General features: G+C 41.9%; 1 protein-coding gene across 3 annotated transcripts in view; it reads left to right on the top strand.

Annotated features, from left to right (window-relative positions):
* Nucleotides 1-17681, top strand: part of LOC309553636 (FYN-binding protein 1-like) — a 649087-nt gene that overhangs the window by 539221 nt on the left and 92185 nt on the right. For all 3 annotated transcript variants that reach the window (XM_082254927.1, XM_082254926.1, XM_082254925.1), the window contains one exon: nt 13387-13421. In XM_082254927.1, the coding sequence (XP_082111053.1) occupies nt 13387-13421 (35 nt within the window). The remainder of the gene's footprint in view (nt 1-13386; nt 13422-17681) is intronic.

Below are 17681 nucleotides of genomic sequence, written 5' to 3'. Positions count from 1 at the left end.
GGATCAGTAGTTCAACATCAGTTTTTGCAGCTGACACAAAATTGGGCAGGGCAATAACTGCACAGCATGAAGCAGATATCCTACAGGATGACCTGGACAAAATAGCGAAATGGGCAACGACTTGGCAAATGAGGTTTAACGTGGAGAAGTGTAAGGTTTTGCACTTGGGGACTGGAAACATAAAAGCACAATACACATTAGGAGGGGAACCCTTGGGGGAATCAAAAATGGAGAAAGATCTGGGAGTCTTGGTTGATGATAGACTAGGCAATAGCATGCAATGTCAAGCGGCAGCTGCCAAAGCCGGCAGAATCTTAGCATGCATAAAGAAAGGGATGTATTCCAGAGATAAGTCTATAATCCTTCCACTTTATAAAACTCTGGTCTGACCGCATCTGGAGTATTCTGTCCAGTTCTGGTCGCCAGTCCTCAGGAGGGATGTGTTGGAGCTGGAGAGAGTCCAGAGAAGGGCAACTAAACTAATTAGGGGATTGGAGGACCTTAATTATGAAGAGCGAATCGCTTGATTTATTCTCCCTGGAGAAGAGACGCCTGAGGGGGGACATGATAGCAATTTTTAAATATCTCTATGGGGATCCCAGCTTAGAAAAAAAGCTATTCAGTCGAAGGGATTGCATGAGGACTCGAGGGCATACAATGCAATTAGAGGAGAAGCGTTTTAACCTCAGGCAACGTGGGGGGTTCTTTACTGTTAGGGCTACAAGATTGTGGAATTCTCTACCACAAGAGGTGGTTTCTGCGGGTAGTATGGTGGCTTTCAAAAGACTCTTAGACGTACATCTCAAGGATCAGAACATTCAGGGCTATGTGAGATGATTACAGCCACACACACCTACACAGGTTGAACTGGATGGACTATTGTCTTTATTCAACCTCACCTACTATGTAACTATGTAATTGTATAAATGTGCCAAAATTCAAAATGTATTCCCTTCAGCGTGTATCTGTATTTTTTATGTACTGTTGTTTTCTTTGTTATCCTGGTACCCATTCATCATATTCAAGGGAAGCTTGGATTAGCATGAAGCAAAACAGTTGCAATCTACTAGTATAATTGCTTATACGTGTTAAAGATGAGTTAATTGTTTTTTTAGGCTTGAGATTTAAAGTGGTGGAATAAACTGCAGACATTTTTTGCTAGTTTATGGCAAAATTCTTGCCCACTTTTATATTTTGGTGATGTGACAAGTTCCCAGTGCTGCCTTGTATGCCCTCCAGATCTTCCTTGTGCCATCTCTTCATGTCCTATCACCAATTAGGAGTGGCTGTGTCATCAGACACAAAGCCTAGTTAAAGGCATTGTAGCTGTGTTAGTTTTCAGTGTACATAAAATTAAACACATCTCAGCATTGCAATGCTGCTCAGAGCCTTCACCAGTTTCAGAGCATGTCATTTCCACTCATCATTTTTCTGAATACATCAACCAATGCACTACAGCATTTCAGCTCTTGTGATGGGCAAAGTGTTTATCCTGAATCCAGGTTTCAAAGACATAGCATCTCCAGATTTGCTGGTTAAGACTTGCTGAGTCACCAGATAAGGATATCAGAGAGTATTTAAAATTGCTATTCACTGTTCACTGTTCAGCTGCTAACTACATTTTGTAACATCTTTTAAATATTTACTATATATTCATTCTCGGATAGACATCTGTTACTTAGCGGTGCTAGTGGTAACCATCTCCTGCCAGTTAAAGCAGTACAAATGTCCCTGTTGGAAGTACTGGGGTTGATTTACTAAAGGCAAATAGACTGTACACTTTGTAAGTGCATTTGCACTCTGCAAGTGCAGTTGCTCTAGAGCAGGGGTCTTCAAACTATGGCCCTCCAGATGTTCAGGGACTACAATTCTCATCATGCCCAGTCATGTCTGTGAATCTCAGAGTTTTAAAATGCCTCATGGGATGTGTAGGTGCAACCATGTGCAAGAAAATGCTGTTTTTTATTATTATTTTCCCTGCATGTGATTGGGCATTCTTTGCAAAGTAAAGCTTTGATTCTTTTATTAACCACTTTAGCCCCGCTTACATTGAGGCTACTGCGGCAAAGTGCCGCGATCCCGTCCAGCGACGTAGACCTACGTCGCTGGACTCCGCCCCTTGTGGGCGGAGGCTCGCTCCCGCTGTGTTCATTCACAGCGGGAGTCGGGCCAGCGGAGGAGCAGCGGCGATTGCCGCTGCTCTGCCCCGATCGTCGGGGATCGAGTCTGGAGATCCGCCCGCTGTGTGTAAACACAGCGGGCGGATCTCCATAGTGACAGGGACTGACAGATCGGAGTGTTCAGCATAGCTGGACATCCGATCTGTCCTTCTGTCACACAGTCACCTCCCCCCCCACACGTCAGTAAGCACCAGGCATACATTAACCCCTCCCTCTCCAATAAAATTAACCCCTTCCCTGCCAGTGTAATTTTTACAGTAACAGTGCATATATATATAGTACTGATTACTGTAGAAATGTCACTGGTACCCCCAAAAGTGTCAAAAATGTCAGTCAAGGGTCCGATCTGTCCGCCGCAATGTCACAGTCCCGCAAAAAAAATCGCAGACCACCGCCATTACGCGTTAAAAAAAAAAACACCAAAAATGACAGAAATCTTTCCCTTAGTTAGTAAACGCAATAACTTTTGCGCAAACCAATCAAAATACGCTTATTGCGATTTTTTTTACTAAACATAGGTAGCATAAAACAAATTGGCCAAAAATTTAAAAAAAATTTGATTTTTATATTTTTTTGGGGGGGGAATTTAATATAAAAAAATGTGAAAAATATTGTTATTTTTTCAAAATAAACGCTATTTTTTTGTTTATAGCGCAAAAAGTAAGAATCGCACAGGTGATCAAATACCACCAAAAGAAAGCTCTGTTTGTGGGAAAAAAAGGACGTAATTTTCGTTTGGGTACGGCGTCGCACGACCGCGCAATTGTCAGTTAAAGTCGCACAGCGCCGAATCGCAAAAAGTTGCCTGGACGGAAGACAGCAAAATCCTCCGGTGGTAAAGTGGTTAAGCACTGGAGCAACAGCACTTACAGCGTCCAACTGCACCGGCAAAGTGCACAGTCTATCTAGGAAATCAATCACAATGAATAATATACAGTAAATTACTAATAGTCATGTATTTGCATGAATAGTATCTGTTCAACTCACAATGAGCTTGCTTACATTTGGGATTGTGAAAGTGGAATATGATCAAGCAGAGAGTTAAAAGCAGGAATTTAAAACAAAGAGCGTTAGGTCAAAATGAGTCTTCTAACCAATAACTATCATTTTAAACTTCCTGTAAGTATTAATATTGTAACTGTGATCACGTTGCATCAAAGTTGAAGGTTTTACTCAGTGCACAGTGTGCCACATGTATACAATAATGGAGCAACAGTTCCGGAATGCATACCACTATGACTGATGTGAGCAAGCTGCCTTTCTGGAACCTCAAAATAGAGATCTGGAGGAGCGAATTGCAACACTGAGTTGAATGAACAACATTGAAAGGTAGTTAATAGAAAAGAGGAGAAAACAGGCGCCGCTGAATGTAGCAACAAGTTTTATTACACGACAAACGATAAGTAGTAACTCACATTAAAATGTTCTCAAATCCATGTTCCATCGTGTGGTTGCTTCCTGGGTTCAGTCCTCCGTATCCCGACCGGCCCGCAGCCTGGAGATGACGATACAGGAAGCTTCACAGAGGAGCTGGTTTGAACGGAAGCTGCGTTGAACCGCAAGCTAACCGGAAGTGACGTAATGCGTTTCGGAGCATGCGCACTCAACTCAGCAGATGTCTGATGAAGGAGCTGAGTGCGCCAAGACAGGAAGATTGCGGGATGAAGATTTACCCTACGTTAACACCTATGCTTTTTTAGTACGATTTTCAGTTTGCAGAAACACACTACAATCCATTTAACATGGTTTCCTATAGTACGAGTTCACATCTATGGGTTTTGCAGCCAGTGCGTTTTTGGAAGGGTCGGGGACTTTTTTCCTGTGTTTTGTGTGTAAAAGACTTCAATGCAATCGCACTAGAAATGCAACTGTTGCATTTGTGATTCGATTTTTGATGAGTTTTGTGTTTTTTTCTTCCCCCTTTAAAAACATTGTATATAGCTAGTTGCTAAGGAGCGGGCTGGCCGTAGTGTACTTAACAACCGATGAGTCATCAGCTGTCAGCAGGGTTCCTCAAAGAACTCCCCCCCAATGTTGAGGGCATGAGGCCCGATTGTGGGGACCCCCAAGCCATTTTTTTTTTTTCAAATTTGGTGTTGGGGAGGAACCCCATGCCATTTTTTTCTACACTAAGGCATGGGGGGTTCCTTCAAATCCATACCAGACCCAAAGGGGAGGGGGATCGGCAATTCTTTTTTTTACATTTAGCTGTCAGCGGGGAACCCCACAGACAGCTAAAGACTCATCAGTTGTTAAGGAGGCAGCAGATGAACAGCAATCCCTCTGCAGCCATTGGCTGAGGAGGCAGCAGGAGGCAATGCAGCCTGTAAGCTATAGGCAGCACTGCTTGGGTTGTGAAAGAGGACTTTTAAAAACTCTGTGATGGGTGAATAGACAGACTGTTTGCTATGCGAGAGTGCTTGGAGAATTCACCCACTATATGCTTGTGTGTATAGTGTGACAAATGTGTAAATAAAAACGGTGCCTTTACAGTATACATCAAAATTCCTTAGGCCACATTTACACTAGCATTCTTTTCTAAATGCAGGAGAAGTCTCCTGGAAAGTATAAAAAAATGTTTGATCACTTTTTCCTGCATTTAGATATTCCTTATTTAGAGCAAGTTTAGCCACGTTTAGGCTCATTTAGCCGCGTCTAGAGTGCCTAATTAGAAGTTGAACAGAATTCAATTTCATCTAAATGCAACTAAACTGACTGCACCTAAATGCAGATAAATGCACAGTATGAATGACATCATTGAAAAATGATTGCGTGTACTTAAATCTATACATTGTAGCAGTGTGACCCCGTGCTACTCGGAAGATGGGTTGTTGATCTGATTGTCCAGGTGTGTGCTGGCTTTAAAATAGACCTAGAGCTAGAACCCAGGGCCCCACCCAAAAGACAGGAGGTCTGTTCATGGGAGTCAGGAGGATGCTCAGGACGTTATCACCCTTTCCTTTCTGAATTGATGATTTGAGTGAATAAGGTGGCAGGGTGGCGGGAAACTACCTATGATAACGACAGTACTAATGTAGCATTTATTAAGCACGTCTAGCCCTTGAAATGGTAGCTTGAGAAAGGAGCGCGCACCTTCTGAGTGTGCATGCTCTGAAACGCGTCGCAAGCGAGCAAGTCAGTGATGCCATCCGGACTTGCGCTGTGTTCCAGAGTGCGTTCCAGCCCTCTCCTTTAGCTCTGTCATTTCACCACCATCCTGCAGGCCAGGAAGTTACAGGAGCAGCAAAGATGGCTTCCAGCACAGACCACTGCAGTCTCAGATCACTGGATGCTTATACATTAAGATGTGCTTTTTACCCACGTCCCAAATGTGAGTTTTATTCAGTGTAGTTTTTAAATTAATCTATTAACAGTCTACACACTCAGAGGTGCCTTTGTGCCGCCCCAGAATTCACTGCAGATTATATATTTCTTTCTTTCAGTTACTTCCTGGTTTCTGACCTAGGCAGATAATTGCATACATACCAGATTATTTTCTGTGTGTCCCTCCACTTCACTGCAAGCTCTATAACTCTAAACCCATAACCATTAACATTTTTAAAGCGTCGACTATGGAGGTTTTTAAGTACCGTAGTTTGTCGCCATTCCATGAGTTTGCGCAATTTTAAAGCATGACATGTAAGGTATCTATTTACTCGGCATAACATCATCGGTCACATTATACAAAAAAAATTGGTGTGGTGTTTTTTTTTTTTATTTATTCATAAAAGTGTATTTCTTAAAAAAAAAAATTAATTCGCAATTTTGCACAATCACTGTCACAAAAAATATTGCAATGATCAACATTTTTTTTTTGTCTAGGGTCTCTGCTAAAAAAATATATATGTTTGGGGGTTCTAAGTGATTTTTTAGCAAAAAATACTGATTTTACCTTGTAAGCAAGGTAAAAAAAGGCTTAAGCTGGATACACACTATACAACTTTTGTTGTTAGATTTCCTTTAGATTTAAGCCCCGTACACACATACCGATTGTCGGCCGAACGATCGGCCGTCTTTTGTCCGGTGCTGTTTTGTTGGTTGAAAAGTGCTCAAGACTGCACATGAATTTTCTCGGCCAACAACAACCAGCTGCAGAAGTGATGTCATGTTCTGGTTTACTTTCAGTGTGTTTTTTCTTCTCTGAGCATGCCCAGTCTTGATCATCACATTTTTGTCGGCCGAAATCTGTACTGACTGACAAACAATCGGCCGTTCTTTGTTGGCCAACATAAATTTTAAAGCCTGCACACCAGATTTTGTTCGGCCGAAAAGTCGCAGTCGGTTGTCGGAAGCATCATACTAACAAGCCGACAACCGGCCGATCGGACGTTGGCCGAATATTTACGGCCGACAATCGGTACGTGTGTACGGGCCTTTACCTTCAACTATGTAATGCAATGAAAGGAAAAAAATCTAAAGACAATTGTATAGTGTATATGGCCCATTAGGCTCAAGGGGCTAAATATTAAAAACTTTTTTCTTTTTTTTCTTTTTTTTTTAAACAGCTTACTAGATGCCCCTACTTATTCACTGTGCACTATGTGTTAGTGCAGTGGTAATTTTGACATCACATTTCTATTTAGTTTTAGTCAGTCTATTGACTAAAATGCTGTTTTAGTTTTATTTTAGTCATCTGAATTGTTAGCTTTAGAATTGTTTTTGTTGTCCTATAGTTTTAATTTAGTTGACAAACATATTTTTGTCCACAAAATTAACACTGCTTAAATTACAGGAGGTCACATAAACCATATAATCCACCAAGGTTGATCTTCTTTCTCCTCAAAGTGATTGTAAAGTCTTGTGGGTGTTTTTTTTTTCTTTTCTATTAACAAACATGTTATACTTACCTGCCCTGTGCGTGGTTTAGCACAGGGAAGCCTGGATCTCCCTCTCTGCTGCTCCTAGCCCCTCCCTCCTGTTGAGTGCCCCCACAGCAAGCAGATTGCTATGGGGGCACCCAAACCAAACTGCAGCTCTGTGTCCATTAAGACGGTGCTGCATTTTGGCCCCGCCCCCCCTCTCTCCTGATTGCCTAACTGACTTTGATAGCTGCGGGAGCCAGTGGTGCCACTGCGTTGTCTCAGCCAATTAGGAGGAAGAGTCCCAGATGGCTAAGGGACTCGTGGACATCGCTGGACAAAGATGGGGCTCAGGTAAGTATTAGGGGGTGCTGAGGAGGCTGCTGCACACAGAAGGCTTTTTATCTTAATTCATAGAATGCATTAAGATAAAAAAAAACCTTCTGCCTTTACAACTCCTTTAAGGCTTTCCCTAGGAACAGCTCTTAGGACTATAGTCAAAATCCTCTCAAGGGTTTCTCTTTTTCCTCCACAAGTTTAGCAACAGTCCCAGCACAGCTCCATTAAACAAACACATAATCATACTTTCCATAAAACACAAGTTTATTACAATAAAAAATAAGAACACTCAGATGGATCGCTTTTAAAATCCCCATATACCGGTCTCTGTGGCTTATACAGATCAATCCTACTTCCTCAAACTCCTGGAGTAGGAGAAGAAAGAGTTGGTAAAGCAAAGAGTATAGAGGTGAGAAGGGAAGAAGGTTGGTTTAGGGGAAATGGGGAGGTAGTGAGGGACCTGGCCAGACATGGCCTCGTAGAGAAGTTAGTGATCATGATTAAGGTTTTGATTCAATTCCAGCCAAGGGGTCCATGTCTTCAGAAATGTGGATTGAGGCGTTAAGAATCGAGGTGCATTTTTTTTGTGGACCATGGTACCCATGATCCACTGCTTCACCTCCAAGAAATGAAAAGTCGGTTGTCACCAGTCTTTAGAAATAGTTTAGCACATACTGTAACTAGAAAGATAAAGAAGATTCAGATTGATCATTTCCAGGAGCAGGCCATCAAGATTTAGATTATGGCAGCCTTTGGCTGGACATCTACCTGCCCTTTTTCAAAGGCTCTTGAGCCACTTCCTTCTTCCTTCACCTAAGATTTGGAGGAATCAATGCAAATAGGGAAAACGTGCCTCATTCCTGAGGGGTGCATTGAGCATTACAATGTAGGGTTATGCCTCTACTGTGGTTCCAAAGGCCACCTGTTTAAGATCTTTCCTTCCATAAAGTCTTATAAACTTTCTGCATACATGAATTCGGGACCAGCCAGGAATTTAGTCAAACAATCCTTTTCTTCTGAGTTGTGCAAGCCCTCTCTCTGTGTTTATAGTTGATGGCTCCATTTTATCTGTAGGCCCCATCCTGTTTCTACTGAAACTACTATCCCTCTAATGCCTCTGCCACATTACAAGTCCTTCGGCTTTTCGATTGCCTCATTGACCTCTGCTGGGAACCGCTCCTTCACTCAATTATATCTATCTTTTGTCCATTCCTAAAAGGCAGCATGTGTCAGATTATATCCAAGAAAATCCCCAGACCTAATCCAAAATACCTCTGCAGGATGTTTTTTCTTTTTAGAGAGAACAAGTGTAAAGTTCTGGCCTTGCACTGATGACAGAGGAATTAATTGACAAGGCTCGGATACCATATTGCATCCCCCCCCCCCCTTCTGTGTTCCTATTCTCTACCAGAACCCAGTGCGTGTGAAATAATTACACCCTTATGGTATTTCTAGTTTACAAACCACAGACCACATATTTAACAAATGTAGATAAGGAGATGTACTGATGATATAGACGTTGTTGCAATATCTAAAGATGCACTATTCCAAGCCTACTTGGCACTGGAAAAACAGCAACTAGCTAAAAAATCATAGGGGATGAAAAATGTAAATGCAAACCTGTCTTACCTCCAAAATTAGGGACAGATGAATTTGTGAAACCATTTTCTTACCTTGGTATACCTAGAGAATGTTAGTTACAGTAGGCATAATAATACATATATGTATACAGCCAGCAAATGTTATGACAGCCAAAATGCTATCTTAAGGACAACAACATTATGGGTCTAAATTTTGATCCATGATACAAAGAATTAAACCATATTCATAAATCAGTCAATGTGATAGCCAACAAATATTCACTGCAGGTAAAGTTTCTTGGTAAACAAGTTTTAAATTACAGTGAACAAATAAACACCTGTGCATGCATGTGTCTCTTAATGCATTTGAAAAGGAAGTTCTTAGCAGAATATATGCAGGTGGAAATCCAGACATAATATACCTTATTTAACCACTTAAGCCCTGGAAGATTTTACCCCCTTCCTGACCAGGGCCTATTTTGCGATTCGGCACTGTGTTATTTAAACGGACAATTGCGCGGTCGTGCGACGTTGTACCTAAATGAATTTGACGTCCTTTTTTTCCCACAAACAGAGCTTTCTTTTGGTGGTTTGATCACCTGTGCGATTTTTTGATCATGCACTATAAACAAAAAAATAGCGACAATTTTGCAAAAATAGCAATATTTTTCACATTTTTTATATGAAATTCCCCCCCAAAAAAATGTAAAAATCTAATTTTTTTAACATTTTAGGCCAATTTGTTTTATGCTACATATGTTTGGTAAAAAAAATCGCAAAAAGCGTATTTTTATTGGTTTGCGCAAAAGTTATCGCGTTTACTAACAAAGGGAAACATTTTTGTCATTTTTGTTGTTTTTTTTTTTTAACGCGTAAGGGCGGCGATCTGCGATTTTTTTGCGGTACTGCGACATTGCGGCGGATAGATCGGACCCTTGACTGACATTTTTGACACTTTTGGGGTTACCAGTGACATTACTGCAATAATCAGTGCTATACATATGCACTGTTACTGCAAAATGACACTGGTAGTGAAGGGGTTAACTTTATTTGAGAGGGAGGGGTGGTGTGTGTCCCTAGGGGCGTGATTCTAACTGTGATTGGCTGTGGCTTGAGCTGTAGAAACAGTGATCAACGGTCCTACATAGTAGGACCGTATGATCACTGTTTCTACACAGGGGAGAATGACAAGCGGCTTGTTTACACTAGCCGCCTGCCTTTCTCCCTCTGCAGCGACGATCCCCGAGTGACCGGCGGACATCGGGTCCGCTGGTCACATGCGCGAGGGGGTCTGTGACCACGCGGGAGCGCGCCTCCGGGGGCGCGCGCTCGCTCCCTAGACCCTCACAGGCTAGCGACGTAGATCTATGTCACTCTGCCTGTGAGGGGCTGACTGCCGATGTAAATAGTCCTGCGGCAGTCGGCAAGTGGTTAAGAATAGTATAGATTAGCTATAATATCCAAACAATTAATATTGCTGATTTGGTATGTTTGTCTATGATGTTTTAGTACAATATTGAAGCTGAGACTGTCCTTTAGCTGGAGTACCACTGAATCCTTTTAAGACCTATTTACATGTTACCATTTTTGTGCACTGCATTAAAAAGCATTGTGGTGCACATCAATGTTCATTGCATCAAGGCAGCCCATTTTATTTTGCATTGGTTGCCAAGAATGTACATGCAGCGTTTTTTCAGAAACAGCACACCACAACACATGGTAATGTGGTATGCTGCAATGCATGTTGCCTTAGTGTTTTGTGCCAATGCATGTCATTTGTAATGCGCTACATCAGTAATACACCCATTTCAGCAATGCACCTTATCGAAAAAGTGCATTTCTACCCTCACACTACATTGTACCAAACTTTGGCCACAGATGTAGAGATTAACCATCGGTATATAAATCAGTCCTGTATAAGTGCTAGATCTCTGCCACTTCTCTCTAGTGCATAGGTTCACCACCAGTGACTTGAACATTGTGCTTCTACTGGCTGTCACAGCTTCCCCCAGAAAAAAAGATATTGTTTGTCGCTTGCAAGAAATAGTACGATAACTCATTAACAAGCACTACTTTTAAAATACAGCAAAAATAAAAAATTCTGATTTTTTTTTACATAAAAAAAATCACAAGAAAGTTGATGGGGGAAACATGTGAAAGAAAAGATATTTACCATTGAGTACCATTGAGTATAGATTTAATGGAGTTTTCCAGTACGAAATGGATCTGTTGGCTGGATTGGGGTAATATATTTGTGGAATGAAGAAGCTAGATTATCCCTGGTCTGTAGCACCTAAACTCCTATATCATACAGTACATACACCTACACAGGTTGAACTGGATGGACTGTTGTCTTTATTCAACTTCACCTACTATGTAACTATGTAACTATATACATTATACTACCTAGGCTGTAGGAAGTGCTGTTATTTTTTGATTTTGATTATGAATTTATACATTTGAAGCAAGCAGTACTACTATCTTGTCTGAATTTAGGCATAGCTAAAAAATATGGCTAGATTGGGTTTTGATTCAATTCAAATTTTAGAATTTTTAGCTCAACCTTAACCACTTGCCGACCGCCGCACGACTATCTACGTCGGCGGTCAGCCCCTCACAGGCAAACTAATGTAGGGCTACGTTGCTTGCTTGTGAGGGTCTAGGGAGCGAGCGCGCGCCGCCGGAGGCGCGCTCCCGCTCCCGCGTGGTCACGGACCCCCCCGCGCGTGTGACCAGCGGACCCGATGTCCGCCGGCCACTCGGCGATCGGCGGGGGAGAGGGAGAATGTCAGGCAGCTTGTGTAAACAAGCTGCCTGTCATTCTCCTCGCTGTAAAGACACTGATCACATGGATCTACTATGTAGATCCGTTGATCAGTGTCCTTACAGCTCAAGCCACAGCCAATCACAGTAGAAAGCACGCCCCTAGGGACACACACAGCCCCTCCCTCCCAAATAAAGTTAACCCCTTCACTACCAGTGTATTTTTACAGTAACAGTGCATATATATATATAGCACTGATTACTGTAGAAATGTCACTGGTAACCCCAAAAGTGTCAAAAATGTCAGTCAAGGGTCCGATCTGTCCGCCGCAATGTCGCAGTACCGCAAAAAAAATCGCAGATCGCCGCCATTACGCGTTAAAAAAAAAACAACAAAAATGACAAAAATCTTTCCCTTTGTTAGTAAACGCGATAACTTTTGCACAAACCAATCAAAATACGCTTTTTGCGATTTTTTTTACCAAACATAGGTAGCATAAAACAAATTGGCCGAAAATGTTAAAAAATTTTGATTTTTACATTTTTTTGGGGGGGAAAATTTCATATAAAAATATGTGAAAAATATTGCTATTTTTGCAAAATTGACGCTCTTTTTTTGTTTATAGCGCGTGATCAAAAAATCGCACAGGTGATCAAATACCACCAAAAGAAAGCTCTGTTTGTGGGAAAAAAAGGACGCCAAATTCGTTTAGGTACAGTGTCGCACGACCGCGCAATTGTCCGTTAAAGTCACGCAGTGCCGAATCGCAAAATACCCCCTGGTCGGAATGGGGGTAAAATCTTCCGGGGCTTAAGTGGTTAAGTAAACCTGTCACAGACTGACATGATGAAAAACCGCAGTCAAAATATTGGCAGATAAAATTGAAAATCTTGACGTTTATCTTTCATGGTTGAGGGGATTGTAACTGTAATAGTGTACTTGGAACAAAAACAGTTGAGTGTTGTCCACGATACTACTTCCTTTTTTATTTATTTATTTTTGCACTAACATCCAAATTTTCAGGACAAGCTTTTGGAGTGTAAACCCTTCTTCTAAGGTCTAAGCAGATAAAATTTGAGCTAGCTCTGTCATTCCACTTCCAGCCTTCATATTTATCTTTTAATGAGATGGGTGACCCCACTGACCAATAGGGAGGCTCAAGAGATAGTAGAGAATGGGACAAAGCTAGACTTTTTTTAATGGAAGTTAGAATTTGCAACTTTGCCTGCCTATAACAGCCCATTCAGACTGGCGCGATCCGACTTCCAGGGGTGACCTGTGAAGTCATGTTGCACAGCGTGCACCGCGACTTCGGCGCGACTTGCAGGGACTTCACATAATGGAAGTCAATGCAAGTTTCTTGTGTCGCTCCTATTAGAACGGGTCCTGTGCTAATCAATGGCGAGCGACCGACCGCGACTTGTCAGGCTGACAAGTCGCCTGACAATTTGCGCTAGTCTGAATGGACCCTAACACTGAATCTGTTGATTTTGGATGCAATGTTTACTAAAGGTAACCATTTTTACACTTTCTTTTTTTTTGCAAGGTTTAATTTATATTTGTATATTTCTTGAAAACAATGACACATTTTTTTTGTTGTCATAATTATGCAACAAGGAGTTTTGACAAATTGTGTCTATGTGAATCATTTTCTATAACTTTTAAAAATATGTATGTGTAGAAACCATATGCTTCTAAACCTAAACTATTCTTTTTAATTGCAGTGAGAAAGAACTTTCAGATGCTTCCAGCACCTCAGGTACACCTTTTGCTGAATTTATCATTTTGAAGCATTGCAAAATTTTGAAGTGGGGCTTGCTTGTAAATAAAACATATGACTAAACTAGCTAACCATAGGGTTACAGTCTGCGCCTCTGGATCAAGGAGAGGATATGGTGAATATACTGTATCTCCATGAGAAGGCTACCAAACCTTCTTTTTTTTTTCTTTTTTGTTTCTTGGGTTTATTTAAGTAACATGTATTAAAATGTATTCCTGCCATAAAGCTTATTCTGAACCCTTATTTTTATTACTTATATTATGCAGTGCTTTACATACAGTTCGGTCTATATATATTTGGAAACCGGCACAATTTTCATACTTCTGGCTCTGTATGCCTCCATAATAAAATTAAAATGAAACAATCCCAATGAATTTGAAGTTCAGACTTTCAGCTTTAATTCAAGGGGTTGAACATAAATATCAAGTACAAATTTTATGTACTGCAACCATTTTTATACATTCACCCCCCCATTTTCAGGGGCTCAAATGTAATTGAACAAATGAATATAATCCTAAATATAATGTTCATTTTTAATATTGTGTTGATTATCCTTTACTGGCAATAACTGCCTAAAGTCTGCAGCCCATGGACATTACCAAAGACTGGGAGACTGGGTTTCCTCCTTTCTGATGCTTTGACAGGCTCTAACTGCTGCTGTCTTCAGTTCTTTGTGGGTCGTTTTGCCTTCAGCAAGTGAAATGCATGCTCCATTGGGTTGAGATCAGATGCTTGACTTGGCCATTGCAGAATATTCCACTTCTTTTCCTTCAAAAGCTCCTGGGATTCTTTTGCAGTGTGTTTTGGATCATTGTCCATCTGTACTGTGAAGAGCCGCCCAATCAACTTTGCTGCATTTGGCTAAATCTGAGCTGACAGTATATCTCTAAACATTGCAGAATTCATCCAGCTGCTTCTGTCTTCTTTAACATCATTAATAAACGCCGATGACCCAGTGCCACTGGAAGCCATGCATGCCATGCCATCACACCACTATATTTTACAGATGCCTTGGATCTTTTTGCCTTCCCCACACTTTTTTCTTCCCGTCATTCTGGTACAAATTAATCTTAGTTTCATCTGTCCAATGAATGCTTTTCCAGAACTGGTCTGGCTTTTTTTGGTGTTTTTTTTTGGCAAAGTCTAATCTGACTTTTCTTTTCTTCAGGCTTATGAATGGTTTGCACTTTGTGGTCAACCCTCTGTATTTGCTCTCATGAAGTCTTCTCTTGATTGAAGACTCTGACAATGATACGCTCACCTCCTGGAGAGTGCCCTTCACTTGTCTGGATGTCTTGGATGGGTTTTTCTTTATCATAGAGAGGATCCTGCGATCATCCACCACTGTCTTCTGTGGACGTCCAGGCCTTTTTATGTTCCTGAGCTCACCAGTGTGTTAATTTTTCTTTCCTTTAGAATGTACCAAACTGTTGATTTGGCCACAATGTTGCTGCTAAATATCTGATGGATTTGTTTTGTTTTTGAAGCCTTACAATGGCCTGTTTCACTTGCAAGGATACCGTGTTTCCCCAAAAATAAGCCTGGGTCTTATATTAATTTTGGCACCAAAAGACACAGTAGGGCTTATTTTCGGGGTAGGTCTTACTTTCATGTGCTGTCCCTCTCTTCCCTCTCTGCATGCCAAGAATCCTGTGTGAACCTAGTTTAGTGTATATAAAATCCTAGGATGCACTTTATTAGTGTTTTATATATGTCCAGTGTGTGTTTTTGTAATGCAATTGTGTGAAATACCTTCATTACTGCTCTGTGTTACACTACAGTAATCTCCCACTCTCTCCTGTCTTTCTTCTCTCATACTGTGGCTGTCAGACTCAGAGGGGGATATCAGCCTCCCCTCTGCAGTTTACACAGAGCGCAGGGTAGATTAGATTACAATACCGGTTGTGTGAAATACCTTTTTCATCGCTGCTCCGGGCTCAGATGATCTGCCGCCCTTTTCTCCCCCGCTGACAGCTGGGGGTCACGGAAGTGCCGATGTAAAGGTATTTCTCACAATTCTAAGCGAACACTCAGCTCTTCTGTGTTACATTGCAGAGGGGAGCTGATATCCCCCTCTGACAGGACACTGACAGGACAGCTAAGGTATGAGAAGAGACAGAATCAGCCGAGAGTGGAGCAGCAATGCAGGGAAGGTATTTCACAGTGTTATATTACAAAAACACACATTGGACATTATTTAAAACACTAATAAAGTGCATCCTAGGATTTTACAAACACTAAACTAGGGCTTATTTTCGGGGTAGGGCTTATATTGCAGCCCTCCCCAAAAATACCACTAGGTCTTACTTTCGGGGTAACACGGTAGCTCCTTTGAACGCATGATGTAGGTTCACAGCAATAGATTCCAAATACAAATACCACACTTAGAATCAACTCAGGCCATTTTTACCTGCTTTATTGATGAATAAATAATGAAGGAGTAGCCCACACCTGGCTATGAAACAGCTTTTGATTCAATTGTCCAATTACTTTTGGTCCCTTGAAAAAGGGCAGATAAAGTGATTGTAACGTATCGTGTGTGTTTTTTTTTTTTTTTTTTTTTAATAACAAAGGTGTTATACTTGCCTCTTTTGTGCAGTGGTTTTGCACAGGGCAGCCCGGATCCTCCTCTTCGCTGCTCCTGACCCCTCCCTTCTGTTGAGTGCAGCTTGCTATGGTGGTACCCGAGTCGAGCTGCAGCTCCATTTGTCTGTTCAGACACGGAGCTGCCGTTTGGTCCCCCCTCTCTCTCCTGATTGGCTAACTGAGTTTGACAGCAGCAGAAGCCAATGGCGCCACTGTTGTGTCTCAGGCAATCAGGAGGGAGAGTCCTGGACAGCCGAGGGACTTGTGGACATCGCTAGATAAAGATAGGTCTCAGGTAAGTATTAGGGGATGCTGGGGAGGCTGCTACACACAGAAGGTTTTTTACCTCAATGAATAGAATGCATTGAGGTTAAAAAACCTTCTGCCTTTACAACTGCTTTAAGAGCTGTCATTTCTAAACCCTTCCTCAGATTTGGATGTACATACAGTATCTCACAAAAGTAAGTACACCCCTCACATTTTTGTAAATATTTTATTATATCTTTTCATGTGCCAACACTGAAGAAATGACACTTTTCTACAATGTAGTGTACAGCTTGTATAACTGTGTAAATTTGCTCTCCCCTCAAAATAACTCAACACACAGCCATTAATATCTAAACCGCTGGCAACAAAAGTGAGTACACCCCTAAGTGAAAATTCCAAATTGGGCCCAAAGTGTCAGTATTTTGTGTGGCCACCATTATTTTCCAGCACTTCTTTAACCCTCTTGGGCATAGAGTTCACCAGAGCGTCACAGGTTGCCACTGTAGTCCTCTTCCACTCCTCCATGATGACATCACGGTGCTGATGTTAGAGACCTTGCTCTCCTCCACCTTCCGTTTTAGGATGACCCACAGATTCTCAACAGGGTTTAGGTCTGGAGACATGCTTGGCCAGTCCATCACCTTTACCCTCAGCTTCTTTAGCAAGGCAGTGGTCGTCTTGGAGGTGTGTTTGGGGTCGTTATTATGTTGGAATACTGCCCTGTGTCCCAGTCTCCAAAGGGAGGGGATCATGCTCTGCTTCAGTATGTCACAGTACATGTTGGCATTCATGGTTCCCTCAATGAACTGTAGCTCCCCAGTGCCGGCAGCACTCATGCAGCCCCAGACCATGACACTAACCACCACCATACTTGACTGTAGGCAAGACACACTTGTCTTTGTACCGCTCACCTGGTTTCACCCACACACGCTTGACACATCTGAACCAAATAAGTTTATCTTGGTCCCATCAGAATGCAGGACATGGTTCCAGTGTTTTTGTCTGCTTGTCTTCCGTGAACTGCAGGCTTTCTTGTACATCATCTTTAGAAGAGGCTTCCTACTGGGACGACAGTCATGCAAACCACTTTGATGCAGTGTGGAGCGTATGGACTGAGCACTGACAGGCTGACCCCCCACCCCTTCAACCTCTGCAGCAATGCTGGCAGCACTCATATATCTATTTCCCAAAGACAACCTCTGGATATGACGCTGAGCACATGCACTCAACTTCTTTGGTCGACCATGGCCAGGCCTGTTCTGAGTGGAACCTGTCCTGTTAAACCACTGTTTGGTCTTGGCCACCGTGCTGCAGCTCAGTTTCAGGGTCTTGGCAATCTTCTTTTAGCCTAGGCCATCTTTATGTAGAGCAACAATTCTTTTTTTC

The sequence above is a fragment of the Pelophylax lessonae genome, assembly GCF_965119305.1.
Source record: "Pelophylax lessonae genome assembly, chromosome: 1".
Taxonomy (NCBI): Eukaryota; Metazoa; Chordata; class Amphibia; order Anura; family Ranidae; genus Pelophylax; species Pelophylax lessonae.
The sequence above is the reverse complement of the archived record's forward strand: the minus strand, read 5'-3'. Positions and strand labels throughout refer to the sequence as shown.